General features: G+C 45.9%; 1 protein-coding gene across 1 annotated transcript in view; it reads left to right on the top strand.

Moving 5' to 3' along the window:
- The window catches only part of pnpla7a (patatin-like phospholipase domain containing 7a), a 61,031-nt gene that overhangs the window by 15,743 nt on the left and 23,251 nt on the right, over positions 1-22,037 (top strand). The window contains exons 4-7 of the mRNA XM_080216420.1: positions 5,083-5,170; positions 11,673-11,755; positions 15,638-15,720; positions 19,818-19,958. Of these exons, the coding sequence (XP_080072546.1) occupies positions 5,083-5,170; positions 11,673-11,755; positions 15,638-15,720; positions 19,818-19,958 (395 nt within the window). The remainder of the gene's footprint in view (positions 1-5,082; positions 5,171-11,672; positions 11,756-15,637; positions 15,721-19,817; positions 19,959-22,037) is intronic.

A 22,037-nucleotide genomic window follows, 5' to 3' on the forward strand; every position in this document is an offset into this window, starting at 1 on the left:
ATTACTACAAGTGATAAAAGTGTTTGATAAGTGATAGAGAACTTGAGTATTGCTGACAAATAGACATGCCATCAAAGCTTTGTATTTTGCACTCATCAGGACAGACACAAGAATACCAAATTTCAAAGTGCACAACAGTTAAAGTAAGGTTTTTTGGTCACAAGTAAGGCTCATAATTAACACTGCAATGAAGTTGCTGTGAAATTCCCCTTGTCGCCACACTCCTGTGCCTGCTTGGGTCAATGCACCCTAACCAGCATGTCTTTCAGAATGTGGGACAAAACCATAGCACCCAGAGGAAATCCACATAGACACAGGGAGAACGTGCAGACTCCGCACAATCAGTGACCCAAGCTGGGAATCAAACCCAGGTCCCTGGTGCTGGGAGGCAGCAGTGCTAACCACTATGCCAAGTTTAAACTACATGCAAAAAGGGTGCTGATCGGTTGGCAGTTGGTTGAGACATGGAAAATGCACCAGAGAGCGGTTATTCCCTCAAGCTTTTGTTCAAATTCCGAAAAGGAAAGTTGATTCTGGTTGAGTTGTTGCCGGGTGTAAGCATCAGGGAACAGTTGTCTGTCGTGCTTTTGTAACTGAAAAGAGATGCAATGCCTGTCAACCCTTACGAACATCTGGGGGCTTGGTCCAAAATTGGGAGAGGTATCCCACGAACTTTTCAAGCAGCAGCCTGACCTAATCATGCTTACGGAATCATATCTTCCAGTCAGTGTCCCAGATATATCACCATTCCTAGGTAGGTCCTCTCTCACCGGCAGGACAGCCAGCAGAGGTGGCACAGTGTATACAGTCAGGAAGGAGTTGCTCCAAGAGTGCTCAGCACCAACTCTAGACCGTTTGAAGTCTCACGGCATCAGGTCAAACATGGGTAAAGAAACCTGCTGATTATCAAATAATGTTCACCATCAAACAATGCATGCATGCACGCATAAGTCCAGTCTAGTCCAGTCCAGTCTCTAGTCAATGTTTAGCCCCCAGGATGTTGATAGTGGGGGGATTCAGCAATGCTATTGAGATGGAGGATTGGAGCTGGGGCCTTCCTGATCTGCCTCACCCAATGGTGTGCCAGCCATTGCCTCAACTTGTTCAGTACTGGGCTTTTAATTTGATTTATTATTATTTCATGTATTAGTATACAGTGAAAAGTATTGTTTCTTGCGTGCTATACAGACAAAACATACTGTTCGTTGAGAAGGAGAGAGTGCAGAATATAGTATTACAGTCACAGGGTGTAGAGAAAGAGCAAAGATGGGTGGCATGGTGGCACGGTGGTTAGCACTGCTGCCTCACATCTCCAGGGACCTGGGTGCAATTCCCAGCCTCATGTCATTGTCTGTGTTGAGTTTGCATGTTCTCCATGTGTCTACATGGGTTTCCTTTGGGTGCTCCGGTTTCCTCCTTCAATCCAAAGACATGCTGGTCAGGTTGATTGGCCGTGCTAAATTGACCTTTGGTGCCCCAGCATGTGTATGTTAGTGGGATTAGCGGGGTAAATATGTGAGGTTTCAAAAATAGGGCTTGGGTCGGATTGTTGTTGGCGCAGACTCGATGGGCCAAATGGCCTCCTTCTGCACTGGAAGGATTGTATGTTGGATTGTATGTATCAACTCATTATGAAGTAGGCCAATTCTCAATTCTGAATGCAGCAGGGAAGAAGCTGTTCTTGAGTCGGTTGGTACATGATTTCTGACATTTGTATCTCAAAGAAAAAAGGCAGAAGAGAGAATGTCCGGGGTGTGTGGGGTCCTGGATTATGCTGCCTGCTTTCCCAAGGCAGTGGGAAGTGTAGACAGAGTCAATGGATGGTTTGAGTGATGGACTAGGCTTTGTTCACTGTAGTTTCTTGTGGTCTTGGACAGAGCAGGAGCCATACCAAGATGTGATCTGAAAACAATGCTTTCTATGGCGCATCTGTAAAAATTGGTGAGAGTTGTAGCACACATGTGAATTTCCTTAGTCTTCTGAGAAAGCAGAGGCATTGGTGGACTTTCTTAACTGTAGTGTCGGCATGGGGGGGGACCAGGACAGGTTGTTGATGACCTGGACACCAAGAAACATGAAGCTCTCGACCCTTTCTCCTTCATCCCTGTTGATGTAGACAGGGGCACGTTCTCTGCTACGCTGCCTGAGGTCGATGACTATCTCCTTTGCGCAGTTGGTTGTGTTCAGTACCAGGCCAAGAACGGTCAATGTTCCCTGCCAGCAGTTCACCGCCTTTCTCCGGGCCGTTGCTTGTTGGGTACGGCAGTCTCCCTTTCATCCATGAGACCTCTCGTGACCTTCACACACATCGAGCGGGGTCAGAGAGGGGGCCGGCCAATGTGTTTTCGCACTTGCCATTCTAAACATACAAAAGGGAGAGTCCTTTTGTTTGAACTCACAATGGATCCCCATTGAATGCATCGCCATGGTCACGAGTGGAGTTAAATCACTCTGTGGGATTATCTGGAATCAGAGCCTTGCAGCCAGGTGCGCTTTGTGTGGACACACCAAAACTGTGGCCCCCCAAATCAGATAACCTCTGCAAAACCCCACCTGATAAAATACAACTAAAAATAGCTGAATTCTCCCAGTGTGATGCAAGCCACATAAAATGGTGAAAGGGAAATAGGCCATTCAGCCCATTGAATCTTCTCCGTCGTTCAATGAGATCATGACTGATCTGATGTGATTATCCTCAACACTTTGCCACTTACTTCCTGTTACCCTCGATTTCCTCACTGATTAAAAATCTCTATCTCAGCCTTGACCATACTGAATGACCCAGCCCCTACAACCCTCTGCGGTAAAGAATTCCACAGATTCACTCCCCTCTGAGAGAAGAGATTTCTCCTCGTTTGTCTTAAATGAGTGAGCTCCTTACTGGCATGAGCCGGCCACCTCACCAGAGTGCACCCGTGCGATATAAATGGGGTTAAATGAGGACAGGCTGTAAAATTCAAGGCAGCCAAATCTATGCCTGTAACAGCACTTCCAGGAACAACTTGTATTTGTATAGCACCTTTAGATAGTTAAACACCTAAGGCACTTTACAGAACATTCATCATAGAATCCCTACGTTACAGAAGGAAACCATTCAGCCCATCAAGTCTATGCTGACCCCAATCCCACCCTGCAACATATTTACCCTGCTAATCCCCAGCAGCAAGGGACAATTCAGCATGGCCAATCAACCTAATCTCATCTTTGGACTGTGGGAGGAAACGGGAGCACCCGGAGGAAACCCACACAGACACAGGGAGAACCTGCAGTCTCCACACAGACAGTGAACCAACTGGGAATCGAACCCTGGTGCTGTGAGGCAGCAGTGCTAACCACTGTGCCACCGTGCCGCCCTTAATTGTGGAATAAAATGCTTCATTGCACGGGGAGACACTGGGAGAGGTGAGAAAAAAGCTAGGTCAAAATGGTGTAAGTTTTAAAAAGCTCCTTAGAGGAGTGAGGCGAGATTGTGAGGTGGAGAGGTGCGAGGAGGGATTGGACAGCTATGAGGCCCAGGCAGCTGGAGGCACGGCCGCTGACACTGGAGTGATTAAAATCCAAGATTCTGATGAGACTAAAATGAGCTATCTCGCCAGGTTTGAGGGGCTGGAGGACATTTGAGAGATAGGAACAGGTGAGGATGTGAAGGATGAGAAATTTCAAATTAAAGTGTTAGCCTCGCCAAGAGACCTTGTAGGCTAGTGAGCACGGGGGCGGTGGATGAATGGGACTGAACTAGGAGTAAGGACGGGGCAGGAGAGTTTCTGATGGACTCAGGTAGAACATGGAAAGTCGGCAAGTGGCTTATTGGAATGCTCGGGTCTCGAGGTACCAAGGCGTGGAATGGCTTTGAACAGCAACTGTATAGCGAGACAGAGGTGAAATCAGACACTCCATTGGATATATTTAGTTTCTATTCATTTACGGGATGTGGGTATCACTGGCGAGGCCAGCATTCATAGCCCATCCCTTGAGAAAGTGGTGGTGAGCCGCCGCCTTGCATTGCTGCAGTCCATGTGGCGCAGGCACACCCACAGTGCTGCTAGGGAAGGATTTCGATCCGGCAACAGCGAAGGAACAGCTTATACGTTTCCGAGTCAGGATGGTGAATGACTCGGAGGGGAACCTCCAGGCAGTGTCCCCAGGTATCTGCTGCACCTGTCCCTTCGAGGTGGTAGAGATCGTGGGTTTGGAAGGTGTTGCCTCGGGAGCTTTGGTGAGTTGCTGCAGAGCATCTTGTGGATGTTAATGATCAGGATCAGGAATGCAGTCCTTTAATAATATCCTGCCTGCCTGAGGGGAACGAGGCCGGTGCTCACACTGATGTAGCTGACCTAACCCAGCACAGGCAAGAGGTTAAATGGAAGCTTTTGCAGTTGCCTTTTTTTTTTAACACAAGCTTTGCAAACACAGGATAGGACGACAAACTCCCTGAATGGTAAGAAGTGCACTGATGAGCACTGTAGTTCCTCCGCTGGCCCAAGACTGAGTCAGCAGCCACATGAAGCTCAGTGTGCAAAGGAAAAGTCTGACCAATCTGCTTCTAAACTTGGTGTGATATGCTGGGTTCCAGATCTTCACTTGTAGACGGGGCTGATGCTACGTTTGTTAGCGTTGTGTTCCACAGATAAACTTCCATTGTAATGCTTCAGAGAAAGTCTAACTTTGGTCAGCAATGTCCCAAATGGCATGGTGGTTAGCACTGCTGCCTCACAGCTCCAGGGACCCGGGTTCGATTCCTGGTTGGGTCACTAACTGTGTGGCGTCTGCACGCACCATCCGTGTCTGCGTGGGTTTCCTCCCACACTCTGAAGATGAGATTGGGTGGATTGGCCATGCTAAATTGCCCCTTAGGATCTGGGGGATTAGCAGGGTAAACGTGTGGGGTTACGGGAATAGGACCTGGGTGGGATTGTGGTCGGTGCAGACTCGATGGGCCGAATGGCCTCCTGTATTGTATTGATTTGATTAAGTTTTGTTTTAAGTTATTAACGCTGCATCAGTTTGTACGGATGCTGAAGGTTATTTTTCTGTCTTCATTCGAAGTCTTAATTCTTCTGCTTTGCACTGCTTGTTTTTCAGATGATGGGAGTAATACTGGGGGCCGGAGTGGCCGTGGTGCTGATTGCCACCACTATTCTCATTGTACACAGACGTTTGCAAGAGAGAAGTGAGTAACTAAACAACTGTAGTTCAAGGGAAGTTCCCACAACTGTTGCTCAATGCGTTCTCAGGCCTGCACCCATTCAAAGTTTGTCATTTATTAGTGTCACAGGCTTATATTCACACTGCAATGAAGTTACTGTGAAAATCCTCTTGTCGCCACACTCCAACACCTGTCCAGGTACACTGAGGGAGAGCTTAGCACAGCCGGTGCATCCTAACCTGCACGTCTTTCAGACTGTGGGAGGAAACCCACACAGACATGGGGAGAACATGCAAACCCCACACAGATAGTGATATAGGCCAGGAATCGAACCCAGTCCCTGGCACTGTGAGGCAGCAATGCTAACCACTGTGGCACTGTGCCTTTTAACTCACTCCTTTTACTGACTGAATATTCCTGTGATTTTTTTTCATCTCCCTGCCCTGTATTACTGCAGGGTTTAAAGAAAATCTCAGTGACCAGGGTTCAGTTTACACGTTGAATATTCACGGGACATGACATTGAAGGAGACGAGTGAATCTCGGGCCCATGTCATGTGCATTATTCACAATGCAGGATGAACTATAACACCTGGGCGGCATGATGGCACAGTGGTTAGCACTGCTCCCTCACAGGGCCAGGGACCCAGATTCAACTCTGGCCTCAGGTCAGTGTGCAGACTCAGCACATTCTTCCTGTGTCTGCATAGGTTTCTTCCGGGTGCTCCTGTTTCCTCCCACACCCCAAAGATGTGAAAGGTAGATGGATTGGCCGCGCTAAATTCTCCCTCAGTGTCTTGATGTGTAGGTTAGAGGGATTAATGAGGTAAATGTGTCTGGTTACGGGGATACAGTGGGAGCTGGACCTGGGTAAGGTACTCTGTCAGAGAGCTGGTGCAGATTTGATGGGCTGAATAGCCTTTTCTGCACTTTAGGGATTCTATGAACTGATTCTCAGGCATCCAGAGAGACTAAGAAGGGCTTTGTACTCTGAAGGAAAAAGAAATTCTTTGCACACAATATCACTTTGTTAGCCTTGGCTCAGTGAGAGACTCAGAACTCATTAATTCATGCTTGTGTGCGGAGAGACTTGAGCACATAGACAAAATTTCATCTCATAGCCCTCTGACTCAGCAAGAACTACCACAGAGCTGACCACAAGAATGCAAGAAGCTATAAAGACACAGTGAAATTTATGATGAAAGTTGGATCTGGTTTAGAATTGTTAATGATGAGGAAGGAATTTGAATATATTTGATGAGGCTGCACATTTTCAATCATTTCCCCATTGCAACTTCACTGTCAAAGCACTCCACCTTATCAACAGCAACAAAGATGTACAAGAACATGACAGCTAGGAGCAGGAAGGAGGCCATTCAGCCCTCGAGCCTGCTCTGCTGATCTCACCGTCTCCCTCATCAAATATATTCAAATTCCTTCCTCATCACTTGCAATTTTAAACTCAGGTCTGACTTTTATCACGAGTTTCACTTGTGTTTTGGGCAAAATTGCTTATTAGAGGTTTCTTTACTGACACAAAAAAACACCTCAGCGTTGCTTGTTGACCTTTGTGTACAAGTTTGAAATGATTAAAACACGAGTAACCATTGCAATTTGTACCTGCCTTGTGACTGCCTTAATTAAATGGGAGACCTCTAACTTTTAAACTGTGTGCCCCCCCCCCCCCTCCCTTTGTAATTTCTAGCCTTTCCCACATGGGGGAACATCCTTTCAGCATTCACCCTGTCACAGGCCCCCTCAGGATTTTGAATGTTTCGATATGGTCGCTTCTCAATCTTCTAAGCTCCCAACAGGAACAGATTCCACCCCCCAATCCCAGGAATCGGTCAAGTGAACCTGCTCCGAACTGCATCTAACACATTTCTGTCCTTCAATGAGGAGGTCATAACTGTGCGCCGGTACTCCAGATGTAATCTCACCAACAGCCTGCATGACTGTAGCAAAACATTTCTGCGTTTATACTCCATTCCCTGTGCAATCAATGACAACATTCTATTTGTCTCCCTAATCACTTACTGTACCTGTGTACTAATGTTTCCTGATTCAGTTTGCTCTGTACCGCAGAGTTCTGCAACCTCTCTCCATTTAAATAATTTGCTACTTTATGATTCTTCCTACCAAAGTGGACAAATTTACATTTTCCCCACATTATTATACCCCAATGCCAGATTTTTTGCCCACTCACTTAACCAATCCATGTCCTTCTGCAGACTCCGTGGGAGGAATTTTTATCAGCGTGTCCTCCCGGGTTTTGCAAGTTCCCACCCGAGGCCAACGGAGAATGCCATTCTCCGAGCCTCACCCGCCCCTGGAATTGGGGCTGACATGCCAGTAAAATTCCGGCCCTTATGCCTTCTTCACAATTTACTCAGCAAATTCAGCAACCGTGCATCCCTTCATCCAAGTCATTGATGTAAATTAGAAATAGTTGATGCCCTAGCAGTGGTCCCTGAGGCACTCTACTCGTCACCACTTGCCAACCCAAAAACGACCCATTTATGCCTACACTCTGCTTCTAGTTAGCTAATCAATTCTTTATCCATGCTGATATATTACCTTCTGCACCATAAGCTCGTATTTCGCATAGTAGCCAACTTGTCAAATGCCTTGTAGCATCCTACGGATAGCACATCCACAGGTTCCCCTTTATCCATGTTGTTTGTTCCTTCCTCAAGCTTTAATAAATTAGTCAAACACGATTTCCCTTCAAGAAAGCCAAGTTGATTCTGCTTAATTGCATTGCGATTTTCTAAGTCCATAACCACCTCAATGATAGATTCCAGCCCTTTCCTCATGTAAATTTCCCCAGTTAAACCAGCTGGCCTGTACTTTCATGCTCTCTGTCTCCCTCCTTCCTTTAATAAGGAGTCATATTTGCTACTTTCCAATCTGATGGGACCTTCCCAGAACCTGGAGCATTTTGGGGAATTAAATCCAATGCATCTTCTCTCTCAGCAGTCATTTTGCTTAAAACTCCAGAATGAAATCCACTGAGACCTGGGGACTTGTCTGCTTTTAGTTCCAATAATTTGCTCAGTATCCTTTCCCTGGTGATTGTTTTATGTTCCTCCCCCTGTTTTGCTCCTTGGTTCACAATTATTTCTGGGGTGTTATTTGGATTCCTGCCAGTAAAAACATACCTGTTCAATTCATCAGCCATTTCTTCCATTATTAATTCGCCTTTCTTGCGCTCTGGAGGATCAACGTTCACTTTACTAACTGTTTTCCTTTATAAATGCCTATGTCATAGAATCTGCAGTGCAGAAGGAGGCCATTTGGGCCATCGAACGTGTACTGGCAACAATTCCACCCAGGTCCTACCCTGTAACCCTACGTATTTACCCTCCTAGTCCCTCTGATACTTGGGGGCAATTTATCATGGCCAATCAACCTATAGAAACTCTTAAACTCAGCTTTGCTGCAATCTTTTAGTCATCCTTTATTCTTTATGTTCTGTCTAATCTTAGAATCCTATAATGCAGAAAGAGGCCATTCAGCCCATCGAGCCTGCACCGACAACAATCCCACCCAGGTCCTATCCCCAGCACCCCACATATTTACCCTCCTAGTCCCCGTTATACTAATTTATCATGGCCAATCAACCTATGGAAATTCTTACTCTCAGCTTTGCTGTAATTTTTTTAAAATCATTCTTTATTCTTTATAATTCTGTCTAATCTTCTGACCTGTCGCTCATCATTGCAGAACTGTACACTTCTTCTTTCAATTTGATGCTATCTTTAATTTCTTTAGTTAGCCACAGACGGTTGTCATAGAATCACAAGCTCCTAGACTGCAGAAGGAGGCCACTCAGCCCATCAAGTCTGCGCCAACCATAACCCTACCCAGGTCCTATCCTTGTCCTTCCCTTGGAGCCATTCTTTCTCACAGAAATGTATCTTTTCTGATTATTCTGTAACATTTGCTTAAATGTCACTCTTCATGCCCTCATAATTGCCCATTATTTAAGTTTAAGACACTTGCCTCATTCACACCTTTCTCCCTCAATCTGAATGTGAATTCCAAATATATTATGATAGCTGTTACCTTGGGACACCTTCACTATGAGGCCATGAATTAATCTCATCTCACTGTACATAGCCAGACCTAATATAGGCTCCTTTGTGGTTGGTGTTAAAACATGCTACTCTAAAGGTCCAAACAACACTCAGTTAAATCGTCATCTAAGCTATCTTTGCCAATCTGCTTTTTCCAATCTATTAAAATCACTCATAATTATTGCCACGTTCTCGCAAGTCCCCATTTCTTTCTGCATCCCTATCCTAGTGTGGTTACTGTTTTAAAGTTTATTTATTAGTGTCGCAAGTAAGGTTTACGTTAACACTGCATGAAGTTTCTGTGAAAATCTCCTCATTGCCACACTCCAGCGCCTGTTCAGATACACTGAGGGAGAATTTAGCATGGCCTGTGCATGCTAACTTGCATGTCTTTTGGACTGTGGGGGGGGGGGAAACCCGCAGCACTAGGAGAAAACCCACGCAGACCCATGTGACTCCAGATAAACCTGTTGGACTTTAATGTGGTTTTGGAGACTTCTTACTGCGACCAGAATCAAGGCACTCTCGCACCAATGTAATTTTTAATTAACAGAACTACCCCTCTTTCCTGGCTCCTGTCCTTCAGGAGCATCATATGCCCTTGAATACTCAGATCTTTGTCATTCTGCAGTCATGTGTCTATAATAGATCGTACATATTTATTTATGGCTAGGGGATTTTCACAGTAACTTAATTGCAGCGTTAATGTAAGCGTACTTGAGGCTAATAAATAAACTTTTAATTTTATTTCTGTTTGCGCTGTCAGTTCATCTGTTTTGTGTTGAATGCTGCTTGTGGCCAGCTACAGAGACTTTAGTTCTGTCTTTTTAGTTTTATTGCAACTTGTAACCTTATCTGCTGATGCACTCTGAAGGTTTTTACACTGTCCCTTCCTGTCACACTCTGTCATTTCCCTTACTATTTGCCTTGTCTTCTCTACGTCCGAAAACGTAACTCTTGCCACAACGTTTAGTTTAAGGCCTTCTCTACTGCTCTAGGTATACAACTCACCAGAACATGGAAGGACAATATAAAATAAAGGGTATTAGGCAACGCTGTTGCCCTCTGAACTACCTGTATTCAGCCTGGTTCACACTCTGAGATCTGGCCTTTTTTCTGCTTGATCTTGCTTCTTATCTCATTTGCTGTTCAGGGAGTTCTGGCTTCGCTTGCCCACGTCCTTCATCCTCGTTGTACCTCTTTAAAGGCAGCTTCTTGTCCTCTCATAGTTTTGGTTGCCACTTGCTGTTTCCACACAGATGGTGAAGGGTTCATAGCAACAGCTCTTCAAAATGATTGTCAGGTTTTACCCCCATAGCAACAATAACTGGACTTCAAAACAGTTCATTATTTGCACAATGCTTTGGGACATTTGAGGTACGATATGGTGCTATTTTTAGCTCATGCAATGAGGGTCACTGACAAGGCCAGCATTTGTTGCCCACCTTGATTGCCCCTTGAGAAGGTGGTGGTGAGCTGCCTTCTTGCAATTGCGGCAGTCCATGTGGTGCAGGTACTCCCAGAGTGCTGTTAGGGAGGGAGTTCCAGGATGTTGACCCAGCGACAGCGAAGGAACGACTGATATGTTTCCAAGTCAGGATGGTGAGTGACTTGGAAGGGAACTTCCAGGTGGTGGTGTTCCCATGTGTCTACTGCCCTTTAAGTGGTAGAGGGTATGGGTTTGGAAGGTGCTGTCCAAGGAGTTTTGGTGAGTTGCATCTTGTAGATGGTGCACCCGGCTGCCACTGAGAGTCGGTGATGGAGAGATGAATATTTGTGGAAGGTGTGCCAATCAAGCTGGGCTGCTTTGTCCTGGATGGAGTTGAGCTCCTTAAGTGTCGAGCTGCACAAGCAAATGGAGAGTGTTCCATTACTTGTGCCTTGTAGATGGTGGACAGACTTCAGGGAGTCAGGAGGTGACCACAGAATTCCCAACCTCTGCTCTTCTCGCCACACTATTTGTATGGCTGTTCCAGTTTACTTGCATGAACATAAACCAGTCTAAAATCCAGGCAAGTTCTGGCAAAAAAAAAACCTATCTTAGCTTTGGCAGCCTGCCAGTGGCGTTGCAAATTTGGAATGTGCCAACCCCAGCCTTGTGCCAATATTTACATGTAGAGCCTTAAGGGCTGATATTTGGGGCCAAGTTCCTCAAATGTTTCCTGAGCTGTGCTAGTCAGGTCTATCTCAGGGTGATAATGCATTTGGCTGGGTTGCAACTAACTCACTGCCGTGTGAACTGGTTCTTTCAATAATCTCCATTCACAGATCTTTCAAGTGTTGAATCAAATGGCTATCAAAATAAACTAAGTTCTGTCTCGGGGAATGGCTATTGCCTGGAATGTTTGCCCAGAGAGAAAATTCTCACTTTTTCTAGAGAAACAAGATCTAATCTGTCCAGTTTTGCTGAGTATTCAGTGTCTGTGTGTATTTGTTGTTATTTCTCAGGAATTCAAGCTCAGGAAACTCCAAAATACAGATTCAGAAAGCGTGACAAAGTAATGTTCTATGGACGCAAGATCATGAGAAAGGTATGAAGGACATGGTCTGGCTGAGGGTTAATCAGCAGAAACTTAGTGTATTTCAAACAGAACCCTGGCCTCCGGGGTTCAACCCCGATGAGATTGGCCCAGATACTGAGGTTAGTTTGGACTATTGGAGGAAGTATCTCCACTCCACTGCAAATGTCTCACCTCTTATAAACCATCTGCTGGTCGCCTCACATCACAAGGGACCCGGATTCAAATCTGGCTGTCTGTGGAGTTTGCACGCGCCAACCAACTCAAGGTCAACTCCTTCCCTGCTGCCACCAGACTTTTGAATGGACCTATCTCGCATTAGTTCTCTCCTTTTCTTCTCCCCTGTGAATCCATGAATGGTATACTTTCTTTGAATAGCACATGAGCAACAATACTTTTGTGGCGACATAATGGTTAACATAATGTTGCCTCTCAGGGTTTGATCCCCAGCTTGGATCTGTGTACGTGAAGTCTGCGCATTCTCCCCATGTCCACGTTGATTTTCTCCAGGTGATAAATGCTGAAGGGAAATATGACACCAGGAAGCGGAATCTGGACTGCCTCGTCCTGAGCGCGTTGGAGGGGGGGGATTTGAAAGACAATTGGATCAGTGTCCCAAGAGGAAACATTTGCAGAGTTGTGGGGGTAAAGAAGTGGGACTGGGGGCGTTGGGTACATAAAGAAGAGGGACTAGGGTGGGGGAGGTGGCACAGTGGTTAGCACTGCCGCGCCTCAGCACCAGGGACCCAGGTTTGATTCCCAGCTTGGGTCACTGTGTCTTTGTGGAGTTTGCATGTTCTCCCCGTGTCTGCGTGGGTTTCCTTCGGGTGCTCCGGTTTCCTCCCACAGTCTGAAAGATGTGCTGGCTAGGGTGCATTGGCCGTGCTAAATTCTCCCTCAATGTACCCGAACAGGCGCCGGAGTGTGGTAACGAGGGGATTTTCACAGTAACTTCATTGCAGTGTTAATGTAAGCCAACTTGTGACATTAATAAATAAACTTTCAACCTTTCACTGTATACCAATTCATGTAACAATCATAAATCAAGTCGAACCTCCCCATGTTTGCGTGCGTTTCCTCTGGCAATGGGAGGCACCGATTTCCTCCCATAGCCCAAAGGCATGCAGGATAGGTGGAGTGAGATGGATTGGCCATGTTAAATTTACCCTTATTTGACTTCTTATCACATTTGTCAGGATACAGTGAAAATTGTTTCTTGTGCAGTATACAGATGGAGCATACCGTTCATAGAATATATAGGGGAAAAGGATAAACTGCAGAATATGGTGTTGCAGTTACAGAGAGGGTGAAGAGAAAGATCAGCTTAATGTATGATAGGACCATTCAAAAGTCTGACCGGGAAGAAGCTGTTCTGTGTGCAAAGATGTGTAGGTTAGATGGATTATGGTAAATGTGTGGAGTTACATTGGGGAGGAGGGGAGAGAGGGGAAGTGGGGGAGATGGAGGAGGGAATACAAAGAACAAAGAACAACCCAGCATGGGAAACAGGCCCTTCGGCCCAACGAGCCCGCGCCGCCGCATCACCCTACACCTATTCTACCCTGCGTGTCTACGAATGGAACCCCTAACTTAGCCAGATTCAGGGGAGAATAGTGCCAATTTGGTAAAACCAGTCAGCCTAAGAGCACATCTTTGGGGTGTCGGAGGAAACCCACGCAACCACAGGGAGAATGCACAAACTCCCACAGACACAGGCCCAAATCCACGTATCTGCACAGCTAGCAGTGCTAGTCACCGAGCTGTTGCGGCGCCCGTCTACCAGTCCAGGATCAAGCACACACACCGACACGGATCTGGCTAAGATGCTCTTCTGTAGAGATGGTGCAGACTTGATGGGCTGAATTGCCTCTATTTGCATTGTTAGGATTCTATCTTCTGCCTAGTCTCTTTCCCCCAACCTTACTGGGGAGGTCAGGGTCTGGTGACTCTGCTGAGGTTTGTTCCATTCCACCAGAGGCCACCTTGTAGGGTTCAGAGAGGTGATTCAGTCTCTCGTATTGGGCTGCTAGAAAATCAATGTGGGAGTTGTCAGTCCAGTATTTAGTCAGCTGCTGATATGTCTGCAATTTGCTAAGCATTTCCACTGATTCCGAACTCTGGTGTTCACTGAATCTGATTGAAGGTTTGTCTCCAGAATGTCTTTGCTGCTTCTTGTTACGTACTACTGAGTAAATTCTGCTTAATTCTCAAGTACAAGTTATTTGTATGTCATAGGTCAAACACAACTAAGAACCCCAGTGTTAGAAATGAAAAAAATTGGACCTTAAGGAGTTTTACATTGAAGCATTTAGTACCTCAAAACCCTGAGCTCTCCATCAGGACATCTGCTCAGGGCTGGAGAGGAACTTGCAGTGGGAGGGAGAAAATCCATGGATCATACACAATAGCAACATTTAAAAAGCATTTGGATAAGTACATGGAGGGGAAAGGATTAGTGGGATATTGGGTCAAATGCGGGCAATTGGGACTAGCTGGTAGGGCACCATGGTGGGTATGGAGCAGTTGGACCAAAAGGCCTGTTTCCCTGCTGTATTAGTCTGTGTAGTTCAGCACTAAGGTGCTTTCTGTTCTGTTAAAACTTTGAATTCTCTATTTTTCCCACCAACTTCATCTCCTCTCCATAAATATTGAGCCATAAGTGCTGGATTGTTATGCTGTAGGTGTCAGGACTCTGTGCGGTAGCCTGTCCTAGACTGTTCATTGACCATGACTTTGATCCTATCAGTTGGTGTGGACACTGCAGGAGAGTAATGAGTAGTCATACCTCCTGGCTGACTCCCCCCAACCCTCCCTCTTCCCAACCTGGGGCCACTTGTAGCGTTCTGACCAGACCAACTAAATTACTGCGGCCTGAGCCTCTGGACGTGGTCGGTTTCTGCTCTGCGTGGCTCAGCTGCCAGCTGAATAAACTCCCCGGGTGAGGGCTGAGGAGGAAGGCATGTGAGCAAAATGGGATTCGAATGGATAGGAGCTTGATGGCCAGCGCAGGCACGATGGGCTGAAGGGCCTCTCTTTGTCCTGTAAAACTCAATGATGATTGTCTATTCTTCCTGAACCACAATGCAAAAGCCAGTGATTTGACAGTTTTTGTAAAGTTTGCAACCAGATATCACCAAGCTATTGGATCATCGACTGGTCTTTGTTTCATTTCAAGAGAAACAGACATTTGTCATTGAGCTTTACAAAATAGAAAGAGGCCCTTTGGCCCATCGTGTCTGCACGAGCCATCACGCACCAATCTATTCTAATCTTATTTTCCAGCACTTGATCCATAGCTTTGTGTGCTCTGGCATTTCAATTGCTCATCTAAATGCTGCTTAAATATTGAGGGTTCCCACCTCTACCAACCTTTCAGGCAGTGAGTCCCAGATTCCCACCACCCTCTGAGTGAAAATTGTTCTCTTCAAATCCCCTCTAACTCTTCCATTCCTTATCTTAAATCCATTCCTCCTGGTTATTGACCCTTCTGTTAAAAGGAAAAGTTATCTCTTACCTACTCTGACTATGCCCCTCATTTTGTACACTTCGATCATATCATTTGATGCAAAAAGTAACTGGTGACATTGTTTTATCATCATTTAACTGGAATGGTTTGTACTGCATTGCAATGAGCAATATATTTCCCCTTCACCCAAAACATAAGCTTCCAAAGTTGACCATGCGGTAGAATAACATGGTGACATGCACTGTGTCTAGCATGAATAAAACAATTCCTACTCGACTATTAATAACTCTGTTCCTTAAATTTAGAAATGTTCAGGTGTTTAATAACTGGGATTGTTTGGTGACTGGGTTTTGGATCTGCAGCTTCTCTCTCTCTCTGCTGTGTAAAGTATAAGGTTTACTGTAACGTGGACTATTCCCTCTTTCCAGGTGTCGCAATCCACATCATCCTTTGTTGGAACTTCAAGGCCAAGACTGAAGAGGAAACAAAAAATGCTGATCATTGCAAAACGGTACTAATCCCCTGAATAAACACTATATCAATACAGAGAATAATAATTACACTGAATAGGCCCCTCATCCTCATGGTTACGATATTGAGCAGGTTCCAGTCAGGCAATTCTGACGCAGCGTGGAAAGTTGCGAAACGAAACTCAATTTGCTATTTAATGGTCTGAAGAAAAGAGGAACCAGGAAATGTTTTTAAGTTGCATTGTACACTATATCTGGCCTCTGTTTCACTCTGCGCGCCAGCCATCTCTTATCTTCACCATTGTCGTCTCCTGCAAACAGAACTTCAAAGGGTTGCCTCTTGTTCTCCACCCTCTGTTACCTTGCTGTCCACAGCCTATCCCACATTCCTCACACAATGCCCCGTCTCCCAATGTCCCAGAGTTAAAATTCTCGCCCTAGTGTTTCAGTCCCCTCACAGCCTTGCTCCTCTCCACCTTCCTATAACCTTTCAATCTCTCCACGATTCTCCATTCCTCCTCCTATCCCCTTGTGAACTCTTCACACGTTTTCCCCCATTATTGCCTGCACTCCCCTCAGCTCCCAGCTCAACGCTGTAAAGTTTCATCCCTTCTCCGCTCCACAAGAATTGCCTTAGGATCTACCTCTCCTGTTAATATCATTTTGATGCCGCATCCTTTTTTGAGTATCTTGGGGCATTTTGCACTGAAAACACAATATCAAATCCAAGTTGTAAGTGTAATGTGCCAGTATGGCCAGTTTATAAACTTCTGTTCCTATCGCACATTTGCCATGTGTGAATGTAGAAAAGTTCTGATGAAGTTCATAGAACCCCGACAGCGCAGGAGGAGGCTATTCAGCTCATCGAGCCTGCACTAACAACAGTCCCACCCAGGCCCTATCCCTGTAATCCCATGCACTTATCGACATTAAGGTTAATTTAGCATTGCCAATCAACCTAACCAGCACATCTTTAGACTGAGAGGAAACCCATGCCAAGATGGAGAGAATGTGCAGGCTCCAGGCACGCGTGCGCGCGTGCACACACATACACACACACACACACACGCACGCACAGTGAGGCAGCAGTGCTAACCACTGTGCCGCTCAGAGTTCTTGAAAGTTCTTTTGTACAATATTTGCTTTGTTCAAACAAGAGGGTTTCTTTGTCGAAGCTTTTCATTTTGCACTCATCAAGAAATTTCACCAGAGTACCAATGTAAGGGAATTCAAGAAACTTGCATGCAGAGGAAGAGAGTGCTGATTGGTTAACATGTAGTTCCAATCAGCGCACACTTGTCAATGATCTCTTAAAAGCTTTGACAAAAAATAATCCTTTCTTTACAGCAGTACTCCAGTAATGTATGATTAAACATTTATTTGCAGCAAGATTAAATTAGACCGGATTGGGGCTGAAGGCGAAACAGCCATCGAGATCCTTCAGCACAGTTAAACGTAGAACCATAGAAGGTAGGAGCAGGAGGAGGCCATTTGGCCCTTCGAGCCTGCTCCACCATTCATCACAATCATGGCTGATCATCCAACTCAATAGCCTAATCCTGCTTTCTCCCCATAACCTTTGACCCCATTCGCCCCAAGTGCTATATCCAGCCGCCTCTTGAATACATTCAATGTTTTGGCATCAACTATTTCCTGTGGTAATGAATTCCCCAGGCTCATCACCCTTTGGGTGAAGAACTGTCTCCTCACCTCCGTCCTAAATGGTCTACCCTGAATCCTCAGACCTGGTTCTGGACTCCCCCCACCATCGGGAACATCCTCCCTGCATCTACCCTGTCTAGTCGTGGTAGAATTTTATAAGTCTCTATCAGATCCCCCCCCCCCCGCATTCGTCTGAACTCCAGTGAAAACAATCCTAACCTAGTCAATCTCTCCTCCTACGTCAGTCCTGCCATCCCCGGAATCAGCCTGGTACAGTGGAAGAGAATCTTGACACTCTCTCACACACAAAAGCACACACACACACACCCCCCACAACAGATCTTGAAAGATTGAATTGCAAAGGCAGCAATATAACAAATGCCTGTATTGTAATTCTGACCACAAAGCTTTAATGGTCAGGAAATTCTGAAACACTGCACGTGCATTCAGAAAGCGTGGGTTTTTTTAAACCTTTTATTAGTTTTGTGTTTTGATTGCCTTGTTAAAGGCACAGTCATGTTTTGTACATTTCATCACCTTCTGTCCTTTACACGGAGAGCTGGTAGTTTGGGGACTTTTTGACACGTTGTGCAGTTCCAGGGATACATACTCACTGTTTTTTCTGATGCCCCGTATGCTGTCACTTGCCTGCGACCTCATTCACAGCCAGGAGACTGCCAGAGACATTGCTGGGAAGTTGCATTGTCCAGGAGCTGCCACTCCCAAAATTCACTGGAGCTGAATTCAGGTTGTGTTTTGCTGTGGTTTGTACTGAGCTGCCGTCCCCAGGTGCTGCTGCCTTGTTCGATGAAAGTGAAGATAAAAGACTAGATTGACTGTTGCCAACTTGCACTCCTCCGTCCCCAAAACGGCATAATGTTTGCAGTAGACAGCAAACAGGAATGTGCCGATGATCGTACTAAACACTTACTCTGACAGGCAGTCAGGCACTACCTGATGAAGGGGCAGTGCTCCGAAAGCTCGTGCTACCACATAAACCTGTTGCGCTTTAACCTGGTGTTGTGAGACTACTTACTGTGCCTACCCCAGTCCAATGCCGGCATCTCCACATCATTTCTGAAATGTGTAAGCCTTGTGACGTGCTGAAGGCTCCCCCTCTGTGCTTTCTGGTGTCTTTTTGAATTAAGTGTTTTCTGAATGAGTGCCGTCCCTCCTGGTGGGTTAATGCCTCTGAGGCAGTGACGCTAGGCGCTGCTGGTGATAATCTGTAGCCTTTGACCAGAAGCCTTGTTGCAGCTGAGGATTGCGATTAGAATGATGCCCAGTCACACATGACCCGGGCTTTGCCTGCTGATTGGTGGAAGATCATGCAGCTTAACGTAATACCTGGCGTGAGTTTGACAAGTGATTTAATTGTTCAGTAACCCCGCACACAAGGACATTTTTATTGGTTGGGAGCCTCTTGTTTTGTTGCCCCACCCCCTGCCCAAACTCCTTGGGCCAGGGGCTGCGGCTGTGAAGGTGTGCGGAGGATGCCTTTCAGGTGAGCAGGATTCTAGGATAGCAGCTGTAAAACTGGTATCAGTGGCTCCTTCGCCCAGATGTTGAATATCACTGGGGTTTGTACAAAACCGGATTACCGTCCTTCACCGGCTTGCTTTGTGAACAGTAGGGATTCCATGGTTCTGAAGAAGGCTGCGTCAGAAAAAAGGCATCAAAAAATTCAGTGCTGATGACATAATTAATTTGACAATATTAAAAATGCAATTACATCTTCTTTAAAAGTACAGGCCACATTTGGAATACTGTGTACAGTTCCAGTCACCCTATTATAGAGAGGGTGTTAAACTAGAAAGAGTGCAGAAAAGATTTACTAGGATGCTATTGGGACTTGATGATTTGAGTTATAAGGAGAGACTGAATAGGCTGGGATTTTTTTTCCCTGGAGGGTAGGAGGCTGAGGGGTGATTGTATAGAACTCTACAAAATAATGAGGGAAATTGATCAGCTAGATAGTCAATATCTTTTCCCAGAGATAGGGGAGCCTGAAACTAAAGGGCATAGCTTTAAGATGAGAGGGGGGAGATACAAAAGGGCCCAGAAAACAGGAGTGAGTGTCTGGAACAAGCTGCCAGAGGTGGTGGTAGAGTCGGGTACAATTTTGTTTTGTAAGAAGCATTTAGACAGTTTCGTGAGTACGATGGGTATAGAGGGATATGGGCGAAACGAGGACAAATGGGACTAGCTTAACGGTTAAAAACTGGATGGCATGGACAAGTTGGGCCGAAGGGCCTGTTTCCATGTTGTAAACCTCTACAACACGGATGTGGGAATGAAATAATACACTCCGCTGTAGTGCTGGGAATTCTGAACAATTGGCTGCTTTTCATATGTACTTGATGTTTCGAGAGCTGTGTATCATTGCGTGAATGCATCTTTGTGTGAGCCACTCTGATTCCGATCTACACTTGTCTAAGCATCTTTTTTTCCCCCTCCCCCACCCTATCCCACACAGGATCTTGCACATTAATAAGGAAGTCCCCACGCTACAGCCGAAGGAGCCCCCACCCTCCGTTCTCGAGGCTGACTTGACTGAGTTTGACGTGGCCAGCTCACACTTGCCCTTGGAAGTACTGTACATGCTGAAAAACGTCCGGTAAGTCTCCCGAGTCCTAACCTTTCAAGTAGAGGAGCGCTGTGCATTAGCAATCAGGGGAGCGCCTTTGTACTGAAATATATTTGATCAGGTGAGGACTGTAGTTGAAACTCTGCGCGTGAAAGGTTGTTGGCATTTGGTTAAGCAATCTGTTTGACAGTCTATTTTGCTCGAGAGATGAAGATTACAGAATAGTGCTGCTCTCACGTGACCGGTCAGCAAGGTTGGAAGCCCATGGAAAGAAGGGGACATTGACAACATGAGTTCCAGGGTCGGCCAAATAATCAGAAACAGGATTCAGAACTTCTGTACCCATGCTGTCAATGTCCCTTCATGCCATGAGCTTACTGTGGCGAATATTCATTTTCTTTTTCAGGAATGTAAGGAGTCGGGCTTCCCTGGGGGATGGTACAAGACCACCTGCTTTTGATGTGCATTAGTGAGTTTCACTTTGGTGCGCAGGGCACGTTGAGACAAAACCGGTAAGGGTGGTAAGAACTGTGCTGGAGGATCATGATCGGCCCCAACGTGTGATGGACAGGCGCGTTGCAGACACAATTTATTTCAGAGAAGTGTGAAGTGATATTGTCTGAAAGGATGAGGAGCAGCAATGTAAACTCAATGATACAGTTCTAGATGGGGTGCAGGGATAGAGAGACCTGGTAGCCCATGTGCAAGGCAGGTTGGGAAAGTGGCTAAAATGGCATACAGGGCCCTGAGCTTTATACAGAGTCTCAGACTACAAAAGCTCAGAACTTGGGATGAGCCTTTCCAAAGCTTTGGTTCCACTTTAACTAGAATGTTGAATCCAGTTCTGGGGAAATAGATTTCAGGAAAGGTATGGAGGGTGTGCAGGAATAATTTTGGCTTTGGGAGTGAATCGGTTCCTTGGATCAATTGGAGAAGCTGGGATTGTTCTTCCTGGGGAAGAGAAGGTAGAGGATGTTTGAAAGCGATTGAAAAACATGAGGCATCTCGACAGAGTGGATAAGGAATCCTTGTTCCTTTCAATATAATAGCTGGGACGCTGATTTAAAGTGATTGATAAAAGAACCAAATGTGGCAAAAGAAATAACTTCTTTTTAAAAAATGTTAGTATCTGAAATGCGCTACCTGCGAATACGGTGGAGGCAAATTTATTTTGATTTGATTTGTTATTGTCACGTGTATTAGCGTACAGCGAAAAGTATTGTTTCTTGCGCGCTATACAGACAGAGCATACTGTTCATAGAGAAGGAAAGGAGAGAGTGCAGAATGTAGTGTTACAGTCATAGCTGGGGTGTAGAGAAAGATCAACTCAATGCAAGGTAGGTCCCAGCTCTAACTAAATAGTCCCTGCAGAGCGCTGGCAAGAGCTCAAGAACCAATCCATGATTTATGGTTTGAGTCAGCAATCATTGCCAAATTTTTTTTCAAGCCCGGCTGATATGAGGGTGACTGCATTGTTCTGGGCCAGGTTTTATACGTAAAAGATCTTTGTCGAGTTCCAGCTTCTTCCTCACGTGAATGTCAGGAGTTCTGTGGTGTGGCTGGTGTAAGAATGGGTACCTTGTGTACAGGTTTGTATTTAAATATTCAATTCCCCCTGAGTGTAAGTGATACCTTCGAGCAACTGAAAGGAAGACAGATAGGGAGTCGGGGTGGCGTGGGGAGATCCTGACTGTGGTGGAGGGTGATGGGGGGTGGGGAAACAGGACATGAGATGATCCATGTCAAGGCCAATAAGATAGAAAGGAGAGGGGGTCCTGCTAAGGGAACATCAGGAGTTGGGAACTAAATTGAAAAGCTCCATGGTTGGTAATTTCCGGTTTGCCACCCAAGCTACAAACGAATTGACATCAGGGACGTAGGGGCAGCAAGGTGATTAGCACTGCTGGTTCACAACGTCAGGGACCCAGGTTCAATTCCCGGCTTGAGTCACCGTGCATGAGTCTTCACGTTCTCCCTGTGTCTGCGTGGGTTTCCTCTGGGTGCTCCAGTTTCCTCCCACAGTCTGAAAGACGTGCTGATTAGGGTGTATTGGCCGTGCTAAATTCTCCCTCAGTGTTACCCAAACAGACGCCGGAATGTTGCGACTAG

Source organism: Carcharhinus amblyrhynchos, chromosome 33, assembly GCF_965287045.1.
Source record: "Carcharhinus amblyrhynchos chromosome 33, sCarAmb.v2.hapA, whole genome shotgun sequence".
Classification (NCBI taxonomy): Eukaryota; Metazoa; Chordata; class Chondrichthyes; order Carcharhiniformes; family Carcharhinidae; genus Carcharhinus; species Carcharhinus amblyrhynchos.